Below are 25,495 nucleotides of genomic sequence, written 5' to 3' on the forward strand. Positions count from 1 at the left end.
GCCTCTCCTTAAGCCCAGGCACGAAAAGCCCACCTAGAGTTTGCCAGGGCCCATGCTGACAAAGATGAAGACTACTGGGACTCTATACTCTGGAGTGATGAGACCAAGAGAAATGTTTTTGGAACTGATGGCTTCAAAACTGTATGGTGTCGCAAAGGTGAGGAATACAAAGAAAAATGCATGGTGCCTACAGTGAAACAAGGTGGTGGCAGTGTCCTTATGTGGGGCTGCATGAGCGCTGCTGGTGTCGGGGAGCTGCATTTCATTGATGGCATCATGAATTCACAGATGTATTGCTCTATACTGACAGAGAAGATGCTACCATCACTCCGTGCACTTGGTCGTCGTGCACTTTTCCAACATGACAATGATCCTAAACACACATCTAAGGCCACTGTTGGATTTCTGAAGAAGAACAGGGTGAAAGTGATTCAGTGGCCAAGTATGTCTCCTGATCTGAACCCAATCGAACACCTATGGGGAATTCTGAAGAGACAAGTTGAGCATCACTCTCCATCCAGCATCCAGTCACTAAAAGAGGTCGTTGTTGAAGAATGGAAAAAGATTGATGTTGCAAAATGTCGCCAACTTGTTCATTCCATGCCTAGAAGACTTGGTGCTGTCATTAAAAATCATGGAGGCCAGACAAAGTACTAGATGTAGTAGTTTTTGTTGTGGGGTGTACTATATGCTTGTTCAACTCATGTCAAGCATATAGTACGAACAATTATGTTACACAGGCTAGCTCCATTGTAACACCTACACATTTTGTATCTCTGAAACACAACATGCTCCGTGTGATTCTCCTGAGGTGTGCTGAGTGCTGTTGGCCGTGAGACACTCAAAGTGCTGAAACGTGTTGTGTTTTGTACGAGGACATGTCATGTCCATTAGCCGAAACAAGCAGAAATGGTGCTGTCGGTGCTGTCTGTGCTGTCATAAGGGGCAGAGGGATGGCAGAGCTGTATTTTAATAGACTTCAGACTTTCCCCAGCTATGGAAACAAGCTGAGCGAGCTCACGCAACACTCAGAGACATGTCTGTTCACTCAGTCTGCTGCTCGTTAAGGGAATCAGCAGCTTCTTCTTAAAGCACACCGCAAGCACCTCCTTGACCTCAGGATTGTTTGCTAGAAGTTGTTAGGTTTTTTTTTTCTTTCTTTTTTTGTAATGTAGACTGCCATTGATTGATGAACACTGTCAAGTGAAAATAATTTCCTGTGAATATAATAGACACTCAAAACAAAACAAGCACTGGAATTCAAAAAAAAAAAATCTTAAAAAAGTTGCCTTCTGCAACATGGTTATTTTCATTCTTTTCAAAATATTTGATTTTACTGCCAGTTACATGAAAAGAAAAGTTTTTTTTGAGAAATTCAGGTTGAGGTAATTACTTTGTTCAACCATTATTATTATTATTTTTTTTAAATTGAACAGAATGCACTAAAAGGGGGCGGCACGGTGGTGTAGTGGTTAGCGCTGTCGCCTCACAGCAAGAAGGTCCTGGGTTCGTGCCCCGGGGCCGGCGAGGGCCTTTCTGTGCGGAGTTTGAATGTTCTCCCCGTGTCCGCGTGGGTTTCCTCCAGGTGCTCTGGTTTCCCCCACAGTCCAAAGACATGCAGGTTAGGTTAACTGGTGACTCTAAATTGACCGTAGGTGTGAATGTGAGTGTGAATGGTTGTCTGTGTCTATGTGTCAGCCCTGTGATGACCTGGCGACTTGTCCAGGGTGTACCCCGCCTTTCGCCCGTAGTCAGCTGGGATAGGCTCCAGCTCGCCTGCGACCCTGTAGAACAGGATAAAGCGGCTACAGATAATGAGATGAGATGAACAGAATGCACTAAAAGCACATCCTGATGTGAAAACACACTTTAGCACCCTGCTTCCTGTTCAATATTTGCGTAGAACAAAGCTGCCTCACAAGTCATTTATCCTTGTGTGTGTTTCAGGAAGATGCCTTGGCGTTTGCTAATAAAGTGGGCTACCCGTGCCTCCTCAGGCCCTCTTATGTTTTGAGGTGAGTTAAATATATGATAGTGAGGTTGAGGATAAAATTGCCAACTATGTATATTTAACAGTTATTCCATGAAATTGAGTCGTACATGAGCTGATAGGCAACGAGACGTGTAGCACCGAGTTGGCTATAAGCCATGTACGACGAGATTGAGTGGAATAACTGTTTTATTCTCTCCACATTCACTGGATTTTGAGAAACAGAACATTTTTATTTTTTTTGCAAATTTGATAAATAAAAACTTTGTACAAAACGTCCGACAAAATAATTTCTGCTTAGAATGTAAACAAACCGGCGAAATGACAGGAGCATTCTCATCTCATCTCATTATCTCTAGCAGCTTTATCCTGTTCTACAGGGTCGCAGGCAAGCTGGAGCCTATCCCAGCTGACTACGGGCGAAAGGCGGGGTACACCCTGGACAAGTCGCCAGGTCATCACAGGGCTGACACATAGACACAGACAACCATTCACACTCACATTCACACCTACGGTCAATTTAGAGTCACCAGTTAACCTAACCTGCATGTCTTTGGACTGTGGGGGAAACCGGAGCACCCGGAGGAAACCCACGCGGACACGGGGAGAACATGCAAACTCCACACAGAAAGGCCCTCGCCGGACACGGGGCTCGAACCCGGACCTTCTTGCTGTGAGGCGACAGCGCTAACCACTACACCACCGTGCCACCCTAAAAAATTAAATATTTTTTTTAATTTAAAAATAAATAGATTCTTACCGGGCGGCACGGTGGTGCAGTGGTTAGCGCTGTCGCCTCACAGCAAGAAGGTCCTGGGTTCGAGCCCCGGGGCCGACGAGGGCCTTTCTGTGCGGAGTTTGCATGTTCTCCCCGTGTCCGCGTGGGTTTCCTCCGGGTGCTCCGGTTTCCCCCACAGTCCAAAGACATGCAGGTTAGGTTAACTGGTGACTCTAAATTGAGCGTAGGTGTGAATGTGAGTGTGAATGGTTGTCTGTGTCTATGTGTCAGCCCTGTGATGACCTGGCGACTTGTCCAGGGTGTACCCCGCCTTTCGCCCGTAGTCAGCTGGGATAGGCTCCAGCTTGCCTGCGACCCTGTAGAACAATAAAGCGGCTAGAGATAATGAGATGAGATGAGATTCTTACCATCAAATACTTTTATTCCATATCTTGTTGCTCTTTTTTTTGGGGGGGGTTCTTCTTCTTCAGGGTTTTTTGGCAGGGTTTTGTTTTCAAGTCGAGTTTTTATTTCATCCTCGGTTGGTTCAGCAACATGCTCGGCCATTTTGTTTTTCTCTACTCAGGATATATGAGCTGATAGCCTAGTAGTAGAGTAGCCAATCAGAGCTTGTGATTGCTCATATCCAGTGAATGTGGATAGAATAAAGGTATTTTATTTCTGGGTTTCACGTGACGTCACATCCGCCTCATTAGTTATTCAAAACTTTAGCTGGTGGTCGACCAAAGCTCAGTTGACAAAGCGTTTGTACGGAGAAGGTGCATTGCTTGCATGGAAAATGCCTTACGCTTGCGTTGTTTTATGCTGTTCAAATCGATCAAACCGTGAAACTGATAAAAGTTTCTTCAGCGTTCCCCATGAACTAATAAAAAAAAAGAGTGAATGAACACAGGATTTCACAAAAAGACGTGGAGAAAGGTGGCTTTTGAACCTCTCACTGAAATCGAAGGGAGTCGAGTCGGAGCATGCCCGAGTTTGCAGTGATCACTTGGTGAAAGGTTTGTATTTCCCTCTCAGCTCTGTCCTTAGTGTTTTCCAAGTACTTTTCTTGCTGTGTGTCGTTATTTTATGGTACTTTTTTTAGTCACAAAGCGCTAAAGTCCCCAGCTGTTTCTTTGTTTACTCCTCACTCCTCACAAAGTCCATATGCATGAAGGCCGCGACAAAATTCTTCCCCAGCCGTACAGTTACAATGCGCCGTGATCACTTCTCCGTCTTGTTTAACTAAGATCCAGGTCTTTAAAGGGGTTTCTGATGATCTTTGTGAATGATTTAGCTGAGAGATAAGAGCCAACACAAGTGAGAATCAAGTGAACTGTTGTTTGTTTACATTTCAACTTGCAGCACTTCGTTATAAAGACACGAAAGAAAAGCTTAAAAAAAACATACTTACACGGGCAAAAACAATACAGGATTCATTCAGCAGTAACTTGATCCCGAGGTCCTTTACCCAGCCACATACAAAAAAAGTTGTAAGCCTTCGTACTCTTCCACGCTTTCATCTGTTTTGCGGTGTAGAAGGACGTCTGCAACACCAGATAGTTCGAGATGTTGGGGAACTCGACTGAAGGGTAGTTTTCGAAATCGTATGACAAATCCTTCTTTCCCAGACTGTAGGGGTCGATTCCATTGCACATGGCAATCTTCTGAATATATCTAAAGCCAGCAGTGGCTTCTAGATTACGAGCGTACTCTGATAAGTTACCGCTAGTTGTTTGCACTACGGCAGCTGTTTAGACCACCAGCTATTTCACTTCCGGTAAAACTGCTAAGAAAAGTCACGTGACTGAAACCCAGCAATACTGTATATGTTGATATATTGAGAGTGGACTCAATCAGCGTGTATATACTGTACCAGTGCCAGAGTGCCATTAATTATTGAAAACTTTAGAAAACTTACCGTATGTTGTGAAGGTGCTATAAAGGGAAGAGGCATTTTTTTCTTTCCTGAAAAACACCTTTAAATTTGCCATCGTAACACTGGTAAAACTCAATTCAGTTTCTTTCCAACGTTTCCACATTTCCAATGTTGGACTTTTTTACACCTTGTTGTAAAACTCCCTTACGCCGTGTGCTTTTTGCACTGTGTGAAACCTGTACTGCTCCCGAGAGACCTGAGCTTTTAGCACTGCTGTTCAGTCAACTGAGGGACCTGACCCTCGAATAACACCACACAACCGTAACCCATAATGCCCCAGATGAACCTCAGACTGGAGTACAAAGGGACTGCAGGTAGGAATCTGAACCCATCAACTTTCCACCAGTTCAGCTGCTTCATCCAGACGAGCAGACAGCTGTGTGGAAGCTTTGTGGGACTTGTACGTGGGCAGCCTTAGAAAAAGAAGAAAAAAGCTGGTGGTTATTGTGAACAGTTTAGTAATATTGTATTCCTTGTATTCGAGACGTGTTTATTTTAGTCTTTTACAGCAAAAGTTGTCTGTTATTTCAATTGTCTAGCAGTTAATGATTTTACAGAAGACTCAAATATAACATTGAAAATCCTCAGAGGCATGCAAGAGGGAATTAGGATTAGCATAGCAACAGTTATCAGACAAACCTAAAGCTCCAGTGTGCTCGCCAGAATGTGACCAGGATTAAAAAACAAACAAACAAACAAACAAACAAAATTGTAGCTAATGTAATGTATCATCTACGTACAGTGGGGCAAAAAAGTATTTAGTCAGCCATCAGTTGTGCAAGTTCTCCCACTTAAAAAGATGAGAGAGGCCTGTAATTTTCATCATAGGTACACTTCAACTATGAGAGACAGAATGGGGGGAAAGAATCCAGGAAATCACATTGTAGGATTTTTAATGAATTAATTGGTAAAATCCTCGGTAAAGTAAGCATTTGGTCACCTACAAACAAGCAAGATTTCTGGCTCTCACAGACCTGTAACTTCTTCTTTAAGAGGCTCCTCTGTCCTCCCCTTGTTACCTGTATTAATGGCACCTGTTTGAACTCGTTATCAGTATAAAAGACACCTGTCCACAACCTCAAACTCCAAACTCCACTATGGCCAAGACCAAAGAGCTGTCAAAGGACACCAGAAACAAAATTGTAGACCTGCACCAGGCTGGGAAGACTGAATCTGCAATAGGTAAGCAGCTTGGTGTGAAGAAATCAACTGTGGGAGCAATTATTAGAAAATGGAAGACATACAAGACCACTGATAATCTCCCTCGATCTGGGGCTTCATGCAAGATCTCACCCCGTGGGGTCAAAATGATCACAAGAACGGTGAGCAAAAATCCCAGAACCACACGGGGGGACCTAGTGAATGACCTGCAGAGAGCTGGGACCAAAGTAACAAAGGCTACCATCAGTAACACACTACGCCGCCAGGGACTCAAATCCTGCAGTGCCAGACGTGTCCCTCTGCTTAAGCCAGTACATGTCCAGGCCCGTTTGAAGTTTGCTAGAGAGCATTTGGATGATCCAGAAGAGGATTGGGAGATTGTCATATGGTCAGATGAAACCAAAATAGAACTTTTTGGTAAAAACTCAACTTGTCGTGTTTGGAGGAGAAAGAATGCTGAGTTGCATCCAAAGAACACCATACCTACTGTGAAGCATGGGGGTGGAAACATCATGCTTTGGGGCTGTTTTTCTGCAAAGGGACCAGGACGACTGATCCGTGTAAAGGAAAGAATGAATGGGGCCATGTATCATGAGATTTTGAGTGAAAACCTCCTTCCATCAGCAAGGGCGTTGAAGATGAAACGTGGCTGGGTCTTTCAGCATAATAATTATCCCAAACACACCGCCCGGGCAACGAAGGAGTGGCTTTCGTAAGAAGCATTTCAAGGTCCTGGAGTGGCCTAGCCAGTCTCCAGATCTCAACCCCATAGAAAATCTTTGGAGGGAGTTGAAAGTCCGTGTTGCCCAGCGACAGCCCCAAAACATCACTGCTCTAGAGGAGATCTGCATGGAGGAATGGGCCAAAATACCAGCAACAGTGTGTGAAAACCTTGTGAAGACTTACAGAAAACGTTTGACCTCTGTCATTGCCAACAAAGGGTATATAACAAAGTATTGAGACGAACTTTTGTTATTGACCAAATACTTATTTTCCACCATAATTTGCAAATAAATTCTTTAAAAATCAGACAATGTGATTTTCTGGATTTTTTTCTCATTCTGTCTCTCATAGTTGAAGTGTACCTATGATGAAAATTACAGGCCTCTCTCATCTTTTTAAGTGGGAGAACTTGCACAATTGGTGACTGACTAAATACTTTTTTGCCCCACTGTATGTAATGATACATCATGCAGCAATAAATCACGATACAAATTTAGCTGTAATTGCATTGTTTAGGCAGCAGAGGGCACACTGATGTACAAATGCAGGAATGTATATGACTTCACTGTTGGTGGAAGTAACTCAGCTATAATTCTACACACACACACACACACACACACACACACAGATCTAAAATGGGAAAGAGCTGTTGTGTGATTGCTGTACAAATCAATTGAACAAGAACTCAGAACTCTCTTTTTTATAGACTGCTGAAAGGTAAAGAAAAGAGAAGCAAATTAAGCTAGTACAAATGGTTATGCACATGCTTTAGTTTAGTTTTTTTGGGGTGCGCCACCTGTGTGTAGTTCATGATGTTGAATTTGCCAGATTGCTCCTATGTCGAAGCATCAGAGACACTAGAAACTGAAAAAAAAGGGATAGAAAATGCAGACTGAAGAAGGACATTACATTTTTATTACATTTCAGGTGTAATAAGATGTTGTCAGTGGGTGCAGGCACTTACGGACATAATTGCAAGGGAGAGCGGGTGCGTCGCAAACTGGTAGTTAAATCCAAGACGTGAGGTGAGAATCTAAGTCAGGTTAGTGCCAAGGGTCGGTCAATGTACAAACTCATGTCAGAGGGAAATAACAGTCTCAGAGTCTAAATGTAAACAGGGTCAAAATCATGAGAGTTGGGCAGAATTACAAACGGCTTGGTGTGATCAGGTACAGGGATGCAGAATGATACGTCACGTGTTTGTGACTGCAGTCTTTAAATATGGTGCGCAGATTACTAGGGGGGCAGCACAGTGGTGTAGTGGTTAGCACTGTTGCCTCACAGCAAGAAGGTTCTGGTTTTGAGCCTAGCAACTGATGGAGGCCTTTCTGTGTGGAGTTTGCATGCTCTCCCCGTGTCTGCGTGGGTTTCCTCTGGGTGCTCTGGTTTCCCCCACGGTCCAAAGACATGCAGGTTAGGCTAATTTGTGGCTCTAAATTGACCATAGGTGTGAATGGTTGTTTGTCTCTATGTGTCGGCCCTGTGATGACCTGGCGACTTGTCCAGGATGAACCCTGCCTCTCGCCCATAGTCAGCTGGGATAGACTCCAGCTTGCCTGCGACCCTGAACAGGATAAGTGGTTATGGATAATGGATGGATGATTACTAGGGATATGGAAAAGGTGTGGTGCCAGTCAGAATTCTGGAGAGGGCGGGCACTGTGGCACTTAGGAGTTGTAGTCTGTGGCGGCCATGTTTGAAGGCTGCTATGAACTTGTGTCATCAGTGACAGAAGTAGCATAAAAGCAAGCGATGATTTAAAAGCTAAAAACAAACAAACCTCCACTAATATGTAGATATGTAACAATATATTGTGTGACGATAATAAGTGATACAAATTTAGGATGATTCAAATTGAGGAAATTAAAAAAACAACAACAACAAATGAATCATGATTATCATCAGGCTGTGCAATGATTTTTTTAAAAATTGCACATGACTTCAATGTAGGTGGAAGTAACACAGCTTTAATGTAATGAAAACACACAAAACACACATCTAAAATGTGAAAGAGCTGCTGTGTGCTTTGTGTACAAATAGATTTAAGAAAAAAATAAGAGCTGTCTTTTTACAGACTGCTGAAAGATAAAGAAAAGAGAAGTAAATGGAGGAAGTACAAATGTTCATAATAGTTTATTAAGAAAAAGTATATGTGTACATATTTTTTTTTTCTTTTTATAAAAGGCAACTATGTTTTACTCCAACCTTTACAAATGCTGGTAAATATTTATCATTGGTTATTAAGAAAATTGAACTTTTTTTTAATTTAACAAAATGAATATTTAAATTGGGTGGCACAGTGGTGTAGTGGTTAGCACTGTCACCTCACAGCAAGAAGGTCCGGGTTCGAGCCCAGTGGCCGGCAAGGGCCTTTCTGTGCGGAGTTTGCATGTTCTTCCCGTGTCTGTGTGGGTTTCCTCCGGGTGCTCCGGTTTCCCCCACAGTCCAAAGACATGCAGGTTAAGCTATTTGGTGGCTCTAAATTGACCATAAGTGTGAATGTGAGTGTGAATGGTTGTTTGTCTCTCCATGTTTGTATGTGTCAGCCCTGCGATAACCTGGCGACTTGTCCAGGGTGTACCCCGCCTCTTGCCCATAGTCAGCTGGGATAGGCTCCAGCTTGCCTGCGACCCTGTAGAACAGGATAAGCAGCTACAGATAACATACTGGATCTCATTCTTACAAACATCCCAGAGAAAGTGCGTGACATACGTGGCTTTTCTGACATTCTCAAAACTGATCATAAATTGATCAGCTTTTATTTGGATTTTAACATCCCCGAGAAACCTGTGATCAATCACTTCGTTTACAACTTCAAGCAAGCTGATTGGAAAGGACTCAATGATGAGCTCTCTGACACACCCTGGGATATGGCCTTCGTGGATGATGATGTAGATGCATCAATATCCAACTGGAGTGACCTCTTTCTGTCTGTTGTTGTTAAGCACGTTCTAAGAACTCAGGTACGAAATCACAGGCACCCGTGGCTGGACAAAGAACTGTTGGTACTGATTAGAAAGAAGAACATACAGAGACGAAGAGCACATAAAACTGGATGCCTTAAAGAATGGTCAAAGTTTAAAGAACTACGACGCAAGACCAAACAACTGCTGGCTAAGAAAAAGAAAGATCATGCTCACAAGCTTAGAGACTGTTTGTCCGAGAATCCTAAATGCTTCTGGTCTCTTGTCAAGGCTTCGATGATGCAACGTCTTAGCCCCACCTTCCTTCGTGATGCTTTTTCTCTTCTAACAAACAGTGCTGATAAAGCTAATCTGATGAACTCGTACTTCCACTCAGTATTTACCGTTGATGATTCAACACCTCCAAGTGCTGCTTACCGTCCTACAAATGCACCAGACTTATCTCACATCCAGCTCACCATTACCAATGTCATCAAAGTTCTAGAGTCGCTGAATCCAATAAAAGCATGTGGACCAGATAACATCCCTGGAATGCTCTTAAAGTGCACGGCTCAAGCCACCGCCCCATCACTTTGTCAACTGTTCAACTTATTGTTGTCACTTGGGTCAGTTCCAGCAAGCTGGAAACGTGCTAACGTAACGCCTGTCTTCAAAAGAGATGACCCTTCTCTGGCTGCAAACTACAGACCAATCTCGCTGCTGTGCATTGTCTCGAAAGCACTAGAACGCTGCATCTTTGATCATTGTTACCAACACTTGTCCCCATTTCTGTACCGTCTCCAACATGGATTCCTTAAAGGGAAGTCAACAGTAATGCAGCTACTCGCAGTCTACCATGACATCGTGGAAAACTTAGCAAGTGGCAGAGAGATTGACACAGTCCATCTTGATCTATCCAAGGCGTTTGACAAGGTATCGCATCCATTACTTCTCAGCAAACTTCAGAGTTATGGAGTCTCAGGCTCACTACTGCAGTGGTTTCAGAGTTATCTGTGTAACAGACAGCAGCGTGTTGTCTTAGATGGAACATTCTCTGACTGGTTACCTGTGACATCTGGTGTTCCACAAGGCTCCATACTTGGACCTCTACTGTTCCTTGTCTACGCCAATGATTTGCCAAACTATCTTCGAGGTGATTCTAAGCTTGCCCTTTTCGCTGATGATTCGAAGCTTTATCAAGTCATAGATTCAAGATCCTGTCAGCAGTCTCTCCAAGACGACATCGATTGTGTTCACCGCTGGAGTGTTGACTTTCAACATATCTAAATGTAAAGTCTTGCACATGTCAAAGAAAAGATCTGAAGTAGACACCAACCATTACCATCTTGCTAACCAGGACCTCCAGCAAGCTAACCACATCAAAGATCTGGGAGTCACTGTTGCGAGTGATATGATGTGGGGTAAACACATCGAAGACATGCGTGCCAAGGCATAACTGGTGACTCTAAATTGACTGTAGGTGTGAATGTGAGTGTGAATGGTTGTCTGTGTCTATGTGTCAGCCCTGTGATGACCTGGCGACTTGTCCAGGGTGTACCCCGCCTTTCGCCCGTAGTCAGCTGGGATAGGCTCCAGCTTGCCTGCGACCCTGTAGAACAGGATAAAGCGGCTACAGATAATGAGATGAGATGAGACAATGGATGGTGGGAATATAACAGCCCTGTGGAAAAATGTGAGTCAGAGATACTGAGGTCAGTCAGCAATTCAAGACATAAAGACAAGAAAGCTGAAAGGAGTCTGTAAACGCTAACCTTTACCTCTCTTGAGTGGAGCATACCAGCAGAAATGCAGTGTGCAACTTGTTTATTTGGTCATTGTTTCAAACAATGCCAAGGTTGTGGGTTGAATCCAAATACTGGCTGTTTTCCCATATGCGCTGTTGTCAAGGTGGCGAAAGAAACTTGAGCATAGTCTTGGCTGAAAGTGCAGATGAATCAGATTGTTTGCAAGATGACAAAGTTTTTCCCTCTAAAAATCAATCAGCCTTTTAGTCTGGGGGAGTATATTTTGACTCCCGTGTTCTTGACTATCAGTGGCTCAGAATGGCTCAAAACACCATCTACTAGTTCAAATTTCATTGTCTGGTGGGCAAGTGTTTATGCGTTACATTGCCTTGCAGTTACGGTCAGGTTCCCTGTGGTGGTACACAGACATCGTTCGTATGTACGTACCTCGTACAGTCAAAGCATCAAAATCCGGGTCAGTGCATTACCATATTCTCTTAAGTGCGAGGAGCGAGGAGCTCCACTATGATTCAGGAGAACCTACTGTTTCTTTCTAGTGCGGTGTAAAGTCATGATCATGCGTTGCCTTTGTGTAAGCATTCAGTATTTGACATAAAGTCAAATAAGCTCATGTTTTGTTGAATAGTCAACCAGGGATTTTTATTTTTCAATGTGAAAAGCTCTATTTAGGTGTTTTGGAGCTCCATGCAAAGTCTGAAGCAGGTACACTTCTTCCTCCGTGAGTTACAGATCAGATTAATTTTGACATTAGGAGGTGCAGAATTTAGCAGATTTGCTGCTCCTCCCAATACGGAATTTTCCCCTCCAGTCAGCTTCTGTTCCCGTTCCGCACAACTGCACGCACCATAAATCGGCCCTGGTTATCATAAAAGCACCATGCAAGTTGCGTTGGAAAGCGGAGTCTCACAGCTCAGACACCTTAAAGCTTGTCTCTGTAATAAGGTTATACTGGGTGCGATTTGCTGGGGGGGATGGTGGGGATCATCCCCCCCTCTGGTTTTTATCTCTGCTGAAAAAAAATCCTCGGGGACAACCCCGTCAATAAAACAAACAAACCAAAAAAAAAGTTGACATGACAGGCATGTTGTGACACAGTTTTCTATGGTCTACATTGCACTCACTTTTAAAAATGACCCGAAGTGGCAGCTTTGATGTTCACGAACGTCCCCAGCAAATAGATACATTGTAGATAATAACAATATCTTTGCGTTCTATGCAGGGATGCAAACAGCGCGCCTTTTGGCAGATGCCGCCTTTTTCACGGCCGATATTTTTTTTTTAGGGGGGGCGTTGGAGTGTCTGATTATAGTTTCAAAGTAAATTCTGTATTAAAATTACTAAATAAGCAAATCCGTTACAGTCCATGAAACAGGAAGTATAAGGATGAGAAAAAAAACCAGTTTAAATCGGGAAGCTGCGCACAATGTGAACTGCGCCATCAGAGCAAACTGTTCATTTAGTATTCATGTATTTTAGTGATTTTCGAGTCACTGTCCATTTAATCCGGAGGGAGAGAAACATCACAGCAACGCGACAAGCAATGCGAACTTTGTTGTGTTAGTGTTCGCGTATTTAGTCAGAGAGATAGGAAGATGAATTTACTATCTCTGGTTTAGTGTTCGTTTTCATTTAGTGTTATTCATTTGATATCATCGGATGTTATTGAGCCTATTGTTACCTTAATTTTGTGACGTTTCATGATTAAAAAAAAAAAAAACATCCCCCCTTCTGTTTTTTTGACAAATCGCACCCTGAGGTTATATAATGTTTTGTAGAACATGTGTCCTGTGTTGCATCGATGGAAAGCTCAGTTTGTAAGGGTTAAATCCTTTTCCCCCATCATTTCATCTTCTCCTTCCTCATCTAGCACTGTTGCTAGGTCGCAGTCCATGTGGACCCTACTGATCCACATGCCAGAAAGAGCATTCAGTCACATTGCCCCTAAGCTCTGGAATTCACGTCCCTTTTACATCAGACACTGTGAATCCATTACGGACTTTAAATGCCACCTGAAAACTCATCTCTTTAAGCTGGTGTATTCACTTGGTTTACTACGTTGTAACTATTCAAAGATTCTTTATTGTCAATTCACTATATATCCAGGACATATAGGAGAATCGGAATGCCGTTTCTCTGTCACCTTACTTGCAAAAAAAAAACCAGATAAAGATTACAGACACACACACAAAAAAACCCCAATATATATATAAATATAGATGATGTTGTTGGACCAGGAGAGGTCCTCAGCGATGTGCACCTCTAGGAATTTGGTGCTGCTCACCCTCTCTACTGCAGCACCATCGATGGTCAGAGGGGGATGCTGTGAGTGACCTCTCCTGAAGTCGACTACAATCTCTTTGGTCTTCATGTTCAGGAAGAGATTGTTGTCTTTACTCCACTCAACCAGTTGGCTGTCAAATATGAGATTACTGTTCATTTAATCTCATCTCATTATCTCTAGCCGCTTTATCCTGTTCTACAGGGTCGCAGGCAAGCTGGAGCCTATCCCAGCTGACTACGGGCGAAAGGCGGGGTACACCCTGGACAAGTCGCCAGGTCATCACAGGGCTGACACATAGACACAGACAACCATGCACACTCACATTCACACCTACGGTCAATTTAGAGTCACCAGTTAACCTAACCTGCATGTCTTTGGACTGTGGGGGAAACCAGAGCACCCGGAGGAAACCCACGCGGACACGGGGAGAACATGCAAACTCCACACAGAAAGGCCCTCGCCGGCCACGGGGCTCGAACCCGGACCTTCTTGCTGTGAGGCGACAGCGCTAACCACTACACCACCGTGCCGCCCGCTTTAAATAAAATGTTATTTTAATTGAAGCATAATTTTATGCCAGATGCCCTCCCATTTCTGGGCTTGGGAAATAACTATTCATACCTCCAGACAATTCAGAGTAGCCAATTAACCTGACTGTATGTCTTTGGACTATGGGAGGAAACCCACGCAGACACGGAGAGAACATGCAAACTCTACACAGAAAGGCCCCTGTCGGCCACTGGGTTCAAACCCAGAACCTTCTTATTGCAACGCGACAGTACTAACCACTACATTACCATGCCGCCCCATTTTTCCCATCACTGATGCTGATTATTGTTATTGTTCATAATTCACACAAATGTCTTATTTCATTCATAAAAAACCAGCACAAAATCTGTATTTTGTTTATACTATTGGACTTTAATTATTCACTTGTGAAGTCAGCAATTACTGCATGGCTGTTTGCCTGAAAATAGAATTAATGCACTGTACATTTTCAAAGCCATCATTACTGTTTGCCACTGAATAATTACCTGAAAACAAAATGCTGCTCTCTTGGACTTTCGCACATGACTGAATACAGATTTTGTTTTCTTTTAAACGACTGAATTTTGAGAAGTGCATCTTCGCCTCAGGGCGGCACGGTGGTGTAGTGGTTAGCACTGTTGCCTCACAGCAAGAAGGTCCTGGGTTTGAGCCCAGCGTCCGACAGGGGCCTTTCTGTGTGGAGTTTGCATAGTGTCAGCGTGGGTTTCCTCCGGGTGCTCCGGTTTCCCCCAAAGGCATGCAGGTTAGGCTAATTGGTGACTCTAAATTGACCGTAAATGTGAATGGTTGTCTGTGTCTATGTGTCAGCCCTGTGATGACCTGGAGACTTGTCCAGGGTGTACCCCGCCTTTCGCCCGTAGTCAGCTGGGATAGGCTCCAGCTTGCCTGCGACCCTGTAGAACAGGATAAGTAGCTACAGATAATGGATGGATGGCATCTTCACCTCTTTTACTCCGGAACAACTCATTGTCCATGTTGTAAGTCATGCTGTATGAAACAAAATGTTCTGTTCTTTTGTTCTACTTGAGTGGATTCGAAGAAACTTGAATGTTTTGGCTGATAATTCTCATTTCTCACATTACCAAAACCCTCAAATTCTGCCTTCAGTGTTGGCAGGAAGGTGTAATCGGCTAAAAACTCAACAAAGAAGTGTTTGTTTTTGTGTGAAAACTCACTGAATCTAAAGAGCTCGAAGTCTGGCTGACCCGACTCTCCCTCCTGTTTGGTGTTTGGTTTCTTCTGCCATGCTGCTCATCCTGTTCAGCATTTCTGTCCTACATTTTGTCACGCCAATGAATATCCCTGAGGGCTAATTTACGCTTGACAGATATGTCCTCTTTTAAGTTCTTAGAGGTATGTTTCTTGTGTTTTTTTTTTTTTCTTCCTGGTTCCAGCGGTTCTGCGATGAACGTGGTCTATGGTGAGGAGGAAATGAAGCGCTTCTTGGAGGAGGCGGCCCAGGTGTCTCAGGTGAGTCCCAAAGCTTTTCACTGCCAGTGTAAAGGCTATTTCACTAACAGGACAGACATGAGACAGGACGCAGGCACGTGGACTCAGCGTAATCTGTATTAAGGCAAATCCAACACATGAGCAAGAGACAAAAACTGAACGACCAGGAAGCATGGAACCAGTGCTCACAAATTAATGATACAGAAAGGTATGGAAATTGACTTTGCACTGAGACAAAGAAACAGCCAAACTAATTAAGGGTTAAACACAGAACAGATGCACACATCAGAGGAACAAACCAATGACCGAACAGGGGTGGAGATAGGACAAGAACCAAAACGAAGGCCCATGGCAAAACAGAACGAACGTTACATGGAGAACCCACAACAAAAGCATGACACACGCACTGCAGGGCCTCTAATGTCGTCTAAGCACCATGTCAAGCAATTTATAACACAGTGTAGAAAATAAATACCCGCAAAATATTTTTTACTGAGAAATAGTCATGTTATGTACGTATACACACTCACCGGCCACTTTAATAGGAACTTGTTCTTGATTCTAAGATTCCTGTTCTTCCCAGGAGTGGAACCCAATGTGTTCTTCTGCTGTTGCATGCTGAGATGCTTTTCTGCTCACCACGGTTGTCAAGAGTGATTATATGAGTTACGATATCCTTCCTGGCAAAAAATCTTGAACCAACCTCTCCATTTCCCTCTGACTTCTCTTATCAACAAAGCGTTTGTTTCCACCCACAGAACTGTCACCCACTCACTCGATGGTTTTTTGTTTTTCGCACCAGTCTGTGTAAACTCTAGAGACTGTTGTGTATGGAAACCCCGGAAGACCAGCAGTTTCTGAAATACTCAAACCAGTCCATCCGGCTCAAACTAACACCCATGCCACAGTGAAAGTCACAATTGGAGATCACAATTTTTCCCATTCTGATGTTTGAAGTGAACATTAACTGAAGAAGCTCTTGATTTGTATCTGCATGATATATATATATATATATATATATATATATATATATATATATATATATATATATATATATAAAGCTCAGTTTGTGAAATATACTGAAAAGAACAATTATGATTAGGCTGTCAAGGCACACACACACACACACACACACACACACACACACACACACACACACACACACACAGAGCACTTGCACTCAATTAAGTTGTGTTTATCTCTTCTCTGACTTGAAGGCATTTTTTCTTCATTTGACTCCTCTTTCTTTCTCTACCTCTCTCCTGGTTTATTGTTTTCTCCGTTATTTTATATCCACATGTTATCTTTCCCTTTCTGTCATTCTCTCTTTCCTTTATTAACCTCCTCTCTCTCTCTCTCTCTCTGCCTCCCCCCACCTCCCCCCACTCTCCCAAATTTGTGGTGCTATCTATCTTTTCTCTTTTTTCACTCTCTTTGTTGCCTTTGACGCTCTACTGGAATTGTCTTTATTATTATTATTATTAATAATAATAATTAGCGCTGTCGCCTCACAGCAAGAAGGTCCGGGTTCGAGCCCCGTGGCCGGCGAGGGCCTTTCTGTGCGGAGTTTGCATGTTCTCCCCGTGTCCGCGTGGGTTTCCTCTGGATGCTCCAGTTTCCCCCACAGTCCAAAGACATGCAGGTTAGGTTAACTGGTGACTCTAAATTGAGCGTAGGTGTGAATGTGAGTGTGAATGGTTGTCTGTGTCTATGTGTCAGCCCTGTGATGACCTGGCGACTTGTCCAGGGTGTACCCCGCCTTTCGCCCGTAGTCAGCTGGGATAGGATCCAGCTTGCCTGCGACCCTGTAGAACAGGATAAAGCGGCTACAGATAATGAGATGAGATAATAATAATCTCTGTCTTGTAATAAGCAGTTTAAATCTGGGTAGCGTTTATATGAAGGCTCTTGGCTCAGAAATTCATCGCCCTGCGTATTATCCCTGCTGTTCCTAACAATGCCGTCATCTGGATACTTGCGATGATGTCGCTGATTTCTAATACTTCAATTGACTGTCAGAGGTTCATTGATACAGTACCTAGTGCTCCCACTATAACAGGTATTACCGTACCTCTGTCTCAACATTGTGCATTCTCCTTATATGAAAAGCCAAGTCTTGGTATCTTCCCACTTTCATATTCTCTGTCGTCTCCACCCTGGAGTCCCATGGAACAGCAGTGTCAATCAGAATCCATCTCCTTTTCGACTTATCCACAAGTATTAAGTCCAGTCTATTGTGGGCGACTATCTCTGCAGTGTTGATGGTGTGATCCCAATAGAGTTCTACTTTTTCATTTTCAGGACCTGTTGTTGATAGGTGTTTGTACCATTTGTCTGCACATCCTAGGCCATACTTCCTGCACAACTCCCAGTGAACTCTCTTCACAACCTCTTGTATTGTGTGTGGGCAAGTTTGGTGCAGCCGTTTATGTGCATTATTGTCTCTGATGTTTGGAAACATAATCTGCATTTGGGTGATACAGCTTGCTTGTCAATCTTTGCTTTTATTGCATTTGTCCTCAGGGCCTGATCCTGTGCAGCAAACAGCATCCTCTTGTTTCCTTCTTCAAAAACCCGTTGGAAATCCATTTCCAGGACAACTCATCAGCTATATCTATTGTCTGCTGTACATACTCTCCCTGCAATGCTCCATTCCTCCAAGTGTGCCTTCTTTCTTTTCTCTTTCTCCTTGTGTACTCCGTCTTCGACTCCCCATTCTTGAGAACTTTCTCCCTGAAGACACCCATCAGCATTTCTTCGTCACTTTCCTTGATGTAGTCATTTAGTCCCTTACATTCAGCAGTTATGCAGTCCTCTATGCTGATCAAGCCTCTTCCTCCCTCCTTCCATTTCAGATACAATCTAGCAACACTGCTCCTTGAGTGCAAGCACCCATTTGTGTTCATCATCTTCCTGGTCTTCTGGTCCAGTTCTTGCATCTCTTCGATTGTCCAGTTGATGATTCCACCACTGTAGTGTATAACACCAATTGCCCATACATTCAATCCTGCCATAAAATTCCCTGCGTTAAGTTTTGATTTACAGATCTTCTTCACCCTCCTTTTGATCTTATCTTTAATTTCCTTATTGAGTCCAGTATCCAGCTGTAAGATCTCAAGATACTTACAGCCTTCGTCTTCCACCTCTTTCATCATCTCACCATCAGGTAATTTTATTCCTTCACTTTTTCCTAACCTACCCTTTACCAATTCTAGAACTGCACACTTATCTATCCCAAATTCCATCCCATTGTCTGCTGAGAACCCTCAAACTGTTAGTATCAATGACTCAAGCTGTCCATTATTCTTTCCATACAGTTTCAGGTCATCCATGAATAACAAATGATTGATACAAAGACCTCCTTTCACCAGTTGGTATCCAGCTTTAGTACCCCTAAGAATTAATTGGAATCATTCTGATGACAGACAGTATGGGTAACAGTGAATCTCCCTGAAAAATTCCTCTCCTGACGTTAACGTTGCCCAGGTCTTTTTGGTTTGAAGTTAGGACAGTTTTCCATGCTATGTTCAGTGTCACAATTTTGTTTGCGACTCCCACCATTCTGATACATTTTAGTATCCATGAATGGGAGACCATGTCATACACTTTGCGGTAGTCTATCCAGGCCATTGATAGTGCAGTCAGCCTTCTTCGACAGTTCTTAAGAATAATTTTGTCTATCAAGAGCTGGTCTTTGGTAGTCTGGCTAACGCAACTTCAAAGCTCTGCGAGCATTTGGTCTGGCAAAGATATTAAGCCCAACCGTTTCCCAAAGTGCGTGGTTGACCTGCCTCCCTGAAATGCCTCAGTTTGCTACTGGTCGAAGCCAGAAAAGGCTGTGACGAAGCTTAAACCAATCACATCACTCTTTCCTCTGACGTATGTGACGCGACGGGGCTAACTGGTAGATTAAACTCTTACCGAAGCCGGTCGGGAGCAAGGCGAAAACGTCCTTCCTTTCAATAAATACCTCCAGGGCTGCTCTTTGCTCCGTTTTCAATGAGAACTTGCCCCATGTTCGTAATGTTTCTAGTGAATGAAGCGCTTCCGGCATAGATTCTGTAAACAATCTATGGCTTCCGGTCGCAGTTCTACTACGTCACTGCCTTGAACACGCCTCTACCCAGGGCCGTTGGAGATGCTCAAAGTTGATTGGCTCCCGATTTTTCGGGAGCTTGGAAGAGCTGTAGATAGCTTGCCTGGCCAGACTAAGCTCGCAACAGGCCCTCGTGTTGCGTCACGCTTAGGATGGGCGGGCCCAGGCTAGGTCTTTGGTGCCTCTTGAGCTTTTCTTGCAGCCTTTCTGCTCATCTGGCAACACTTTTTGGTTACTGAGGTGTGCATATATATTTTCCGAGAAAATGCTTGTCAATAGCTTCTACATTAATGGGAGACACGCAATTGGGTGATAGTTTCCAACCACTGTCCCCTTGCTCTTACCTTTCATAATCGGAACTGATCCATGCTGGCACATGTTCAGTATTTACACATGTTTGTAGGTGTTCTCTTAACCTTACATGCAGAAATGTTGCCTTCTTGAACCAAAACCCCTGCACATGATCTGGTCCTGCTGCTTTCCAGTTAGCCATTTTTGCCATCGCCGTTCTCAGATCTTTCTCTGAAATAGTTAGGTCCTCTTGCTTCCTGATCCTACCTAATTTCTCCTTAAAGCTTCTGAACCATTCAGCCTTTTTGTTGTGTACAGTAGGTTCAGACCATAACTTGCTCCAGAACTCAGTTGAGCTTTTAGGGTTGAGCTTTTTCTCTAACTCTTTGTAGAACTGTCTCTGGTTGTTTCTGAAGAGGTTGTTTTGCTGGTATTGAAGATTCCTTTGGTGAATCTTTTCTGCCCCTGTTGAAATATTTTGTTTCAGAAAATTCACAACATACATCAAGCCTTTTCCTCTCAGATCATAACATCTATTCATCCTCTCCCATTCTCTTTCTACTAGTTTAGCTCTGTTGTATCTGACCTCGATCAACTTACTCACTCAGATCTTTCCACCATTTTTTTATGTTGTCTTCAGTTCTCCATTTCCAGAACAGTTCTTTTTCCCCTTGTTCTTGCACATCTTTCCTAATCGTTTGCATACAACATAAGTAATGGCATAGAGTGTATATGTGTACACCACCACTCTTGGGTGGTTCAGCCCAAGGCCATCCCATGTTAACCTAACTGCATGTCTTTTGAATTGTGGGGGAAACCGGAGCACCCAGAGGAAACCCACACAGACAAGGGGAGAACATGCAAACTCCACACAGAAAGGCCCCATTGGCCGCTGGGCTCAAACCCAGAACCTTCTTGCTGTGAGGCAACAGTGCTAACCATTTACACCACTGTGCTGCCCTCTTTATCTTCTTTCTTCCTCTGCTGTGTTGTCTTCTTCATCCTCCTCATTCTCTTCAGTTGTCTCATTTCCCTCTAGTTTCCTTTTAATCATCTCCATTTCCAGTTCCTCAAGCCAGTGTTTGTCTTGTATCTGCTTTCTCTGGAAAGACCTGGAATACTGATTTGTCTGACCACCAATACACGTTTCCACTGTGCGATGGTCCATCCCAGATGCCTCCAAGTCCAGAGAAGTTGACGACACTTCTGGACACAGTTAAAATAAGGCTTCCTTTTTGCACGTTAAAGATTTAACTGGCGTTTGTGGATGTGACTCTGTATTGTAGCTTGACAAAGTAATCCTGAGCCCATGTGGTTCTATCAGCTATAGATGAATGATGGTTCTTGATGCAGTGCCTTCTGAGGGATTGCAGATCATTGGTGTTCAGATTAGGCTTGAGCCCTTTGCCCTTTACACACTGAAATTCTTCCAGATCCCTTGAATCTTTTAATGATCTTATGAACCGTAGAGGGTGAAATATCTAAATACATTCTTTTTTTCTTTTTTTTTTTTGAGGAGCATTGTTTTTAAACATTTCAAAAATTTTCTTCCACATCTGTTGATGAACTGGAGATCCTCGGCCCATCTTTACTCCTCAAAGACTCTACCTTTCCTGGATACTGATTTTGTACCAGATCATAATTACAATCACCTGTTGACATCACCTGTTTCAAATCACATCATGTCATAGTTTTGCCTCATTACTCGCCCTAAATTGCCCCGTCACGACTTTTTTGGAATGTGTTGCAGGCCTGAAACACAAGAATGGATGTATATTAATAAATGAAATGAAGTTGACCAACAAAATATGACATATTTTGGGTTCATTCTGTCTGCAATGGAATACAAGTCAAAGTACATGTAGAAATCGCTGTTTTCTTTTATTTATTTGCGTTTTCCATCCTGTCCCAACTTTTTTCTGATTTGGGATTATAGAACTGGTGTAGAGAGTATTGTTACTATGTGTATCATGTGTGCCACAAATTGTGATCGATGTTTCAGTATTGCCAGCACATAAACATGAATGTAAACTGAAATACAATAGCACAACAACATTCCCGACTTTCCATGCCTCTCTGAAGCAGGAGGTACATACTGATGGCATTAGGTAATTGCTTAAAAGAGGTAATTGCGTTATAAAAGATAACAACCAGATGCCTATTTACAAAATTGTTCAATCTGGGGAAATCTTGTTTTTCACTCCTGTGTTTTATTTATTTATCTTTTGCCATAAGAAGATCTATCTATCTATATATATGTACATACAGTGGTGCTTGAAAGTCTGTGAACCCTTTAGAATTTTCTGTATTTCTGCATAAATATGACCTAAAACATCATCAGATTTTCACACAAGTCCTAAAAGTAGATAAAGAGAACCCAGTTAAACAAATGAGATAAAATATTATACTTGGTCATTTATTTATTGAGGAAAATGATCCAATATTACATATCTGTGAGTGGCAAAAGTATGTGAACCTTTGCTTTCAGTATCTGGTGTGACCCCCTTGTGCAGCAATAACTGCAACTAAACGTTTGCGGTAACTGTTGATCAGTCCTGCACACCAGCTTGGAGGACTTTTAGCCCGTTCCTCCGTACAGAACAGCTTCAACTCTGGGATGTTGATGGGTTTCCTCACATGAACTGCTTGCTTCAGGTCCTTCCACAACATTTCGATTGGATGAAGGTCAGGACTTTGACTTGGCCATTCCAAAACAGTATTTTTATTCTTCTTTAACCATTCTTTGGTAGAACGACTTGTGTGCTTAGGGCCGTTGTCTTGCTGCATGAGCCACCTTCTCTTGAGATTCAGTTCATGGACAGATGTCCTGACATTTTCCTTTAGAATTCGTTAGTATAATTCAGAATCCATTGTTCCATCAATGATGGCAAGCCGTCCTGGCCCAGATGCAGCAAAACAGCCCCAAACCATGATACTACCACCACCATGTTTCACAGATGGGATAAGGTTCTTATGCTGGAATGCAGTGTTTTCCTTGCTCCAAACATAATGCTTGTCATTTAAACCAAAAAGTTCTATTTTGGTCTCATCCATCCACAAAACATTTTTTTCAATAGCCCTCTGGCTTGTCCATGTGATCTTTAGCAAACTGCAGATGAGCAGCAATGTTCTTTTTGGAGAGGAGTGGCTTTCTCCTTACAACCCTGCCATGCACACCATTGTTGTTCAGTGTTCTCCTGATGGTGGACTCATGAACATTAACATTAGCCAATGTGAGAGATGCCTTCAGTTGCTTAGAAGTTACCCTGGGGTCCTTTGTGACCTCGCCAACTATTACACACCTCGCTCTTGGAGTGATCTTTGTTGGTCGACCACTCCTGGGGAGGGTAACAATGGTCTTGAATTGCCTCCATTTGTACCCAATCTGTCTGACTGTGGATTGGTGGAGTCCAAACTCTTTAGAGATGGTTTTGTCACCTTTTCCAGCCTGATGAGCATCAAAAACACTTTTTCTGAGGTCTTCAGAAATTTCCTTTGTTCGTGCCATGATACACTTCCACAAACATGTGTTGTGAAGATCAGACTGATAGATCCCTGTTCTTTAAATAAAACAGGGTGCCCACTCACACCTGATTGTCATCCCATTGATTGAAAACACCTGACTCTAATTTCACCTTCAAATTAACTGCTAATCCTAGACGTTCACATACTTTTGCTACTCACAGATATGTAATATTGAATCATTTTCCTCAATAAATAAATGACCAAGTATAATATTTTGTCTCATTTGTTTAACTGGGTTCTCTTAATCTACTTTTAGGACTTGTGTGAAAATCTGATGATGTTTTCGGTCATATTTATGCAGAAATATAGAAATTTTGAAAGGGTTCACAAACTTTCAAGCACCACTGTACATCATGGCATGGGAAACCACAACAGCTTGCGCCAATTACAGTGGCCCCATTGCACCGGAATCTGCATGTCTTTAAACTGTGGGGGAAACCAGAGCACCCGGAGGAAACCCACGCGGACACGGGGAGAACATGTAAACTCCACACAGAAAGGCCCCTGTCGGCCGTGAGGTTCGAACCCGGAACCTTCTTGCTGTGAGGCGACAGTGCTAACCACTACACCACCGTGCCGCCGTGCCTGCCATTAAACCCCAGTGTTCCCTCAGCGAGGGTGTCGGTTCTGCAGGTGGTCTCAGCAGGCCATCAGGCTCTCTTTCAACATTAGCACAGTGTTTTAAAGCTCCTCTCGTCACTTTACCGGCACTCAGGCACTGAATCACAACGAGCCACCCACTCCCCGCTCTGTCCAATGAACCATACAGCATTTAAACTCTGATTGCTAGTTTGCGAAAAGGGGAAAATACTGAGGTTCTGTTTATGAGGTATACATGGACACCTTTGTCACTGATTCTCTAAAAAAATATGGAACAAAATTATTTTTTATTACTGACTGCCTTTAGTATTCGAATGCATTTGAGTATGAATGTAATTATGGCATTCACGCTACACTGAGATTCTACTACAGAAACCTCAGAATGTGGCATTTTCATCACTTTCTCATGCAAAGAAAATCAGTACCTCAGGTCATCCTCAGGTCCTGTGGAGTGTCCACCATGTATATGTATCTCTGACCTGTCACTTTATTAGGTACTGAATAGCTGCTCATAATAAATGGACAGTTTAATGTATAACGCACTTGAAACTCCCAGAATGTTACACGGCTGGATTTGCACTGCTCTGTGGTTTGAGTGGGACACATTCCATCCCTACACCTCCTGTCACGTCCGCTGATTTATGACTCCTGTGATTTATGATCTCCCAGTTTGACAGGTCAGTTTGACTGACAGGACTCACAGTGTTAGTGTGGAATTTGTTCTGGGCTGAAACCGCAGCTTTAATTTAAAAGAAAAAAAACAGAAATAAAGAGAAAGACAGATACAAAAAAAACCCAAACAAACTTGGTTTCCTTTTGGTTACTGAGGTTAGATTATGGTGTAGCATAGCATTAATTTGCCGCATTAATTATGTCAAGCACTTAGAATACCATACAGACTGCCTAGCAACCACCTGGAACACCATACCAACCACTTAGCAACAGCCTAGCAACCACCTGGCAGAAATAACTTCATAACTATAACCATAAATTCATAACTATATCCATAGCAACCACTTAGCAGCACCCCAGGAACCACTTACAATACCATACAGACTACCTAGCAACCAACTGGCACGGTGGATCAACCACCTTGCAACCACGTGGCATAAATAACATCATAACTTTAACCATAACTTCATAAGAACAACCATAGCAACCACTTAGAATACCATAGAGACGGCCTCACAACCACCTGGCGTAAATTACTTCATAACTACAACCAAAGTGAATAGCACGGTGGTGTAGTGGTTAGCATTGTCACCTCACAGCAAGAAGGTTCTGGGTTCAAGCCCAGTGGTTGATGGAGGCCTTTCTGTGTGGAGTTTGCATATTCTGCGTGGGTTTCCTCCGGGTGCTCCGGTTTCCCCCACAGTCCAAAGACATGCAGGTGGCTCTAAATTGACCGTAGGTGTGAATGTGAGTGTGAATGGTTGTCTGTGTCTATGTGTCAGCCCTGTGATGACCTGGCGACTTGTCCAGGGTGTACCCCGCCTTTCGCCCA

General features: G+C 43.1%; 1 protein-coding gene across 1 annotated transcript in view; it reads left to right on the forward strand.

Annotated features, from left to right (window-relative positions):
• cps1 (carbamoyl-phosphate synthase 1, mitochondrial) overlaps nucleotides 1-25,495 on the forward strand; it is a 250,918-nt gene that overhangs the window by 134,966 nt on the left and 90,457 nt on the right. Inside the window, exons 27-28 of the mRNA XM_060928996.1 lie at nucleotides 1,948-2,015; nucleotides 15,425-15,500. Of these exons, the coding sequence (XP_060784979.1) occupies nucleotides 1,948-2,015; nucleotides 15,425-15,500 (144 nt within the window). The remainder of the gene's footprint in view (nucleotides 1-1,947; nucleotides 2,016-15,424; nucleotides 15,501-25,495) is intronic.

Source organism: Neoarius graeffei, chromosome 9 (genome assembly GCF_027579695.1).
Source record: "Neoarius graeffei isolate fNeoGra1 chromosome 9, fNeoGra1.pri, whole genome shotgun sequence".
NCBI classification, from domain to species: domain Eukaryota; kingdom Metazoa; phylum Chordata; class Actinopteri; order Siluriformes; family Ariidae; genus Neoarius; species Neoarius graeffei.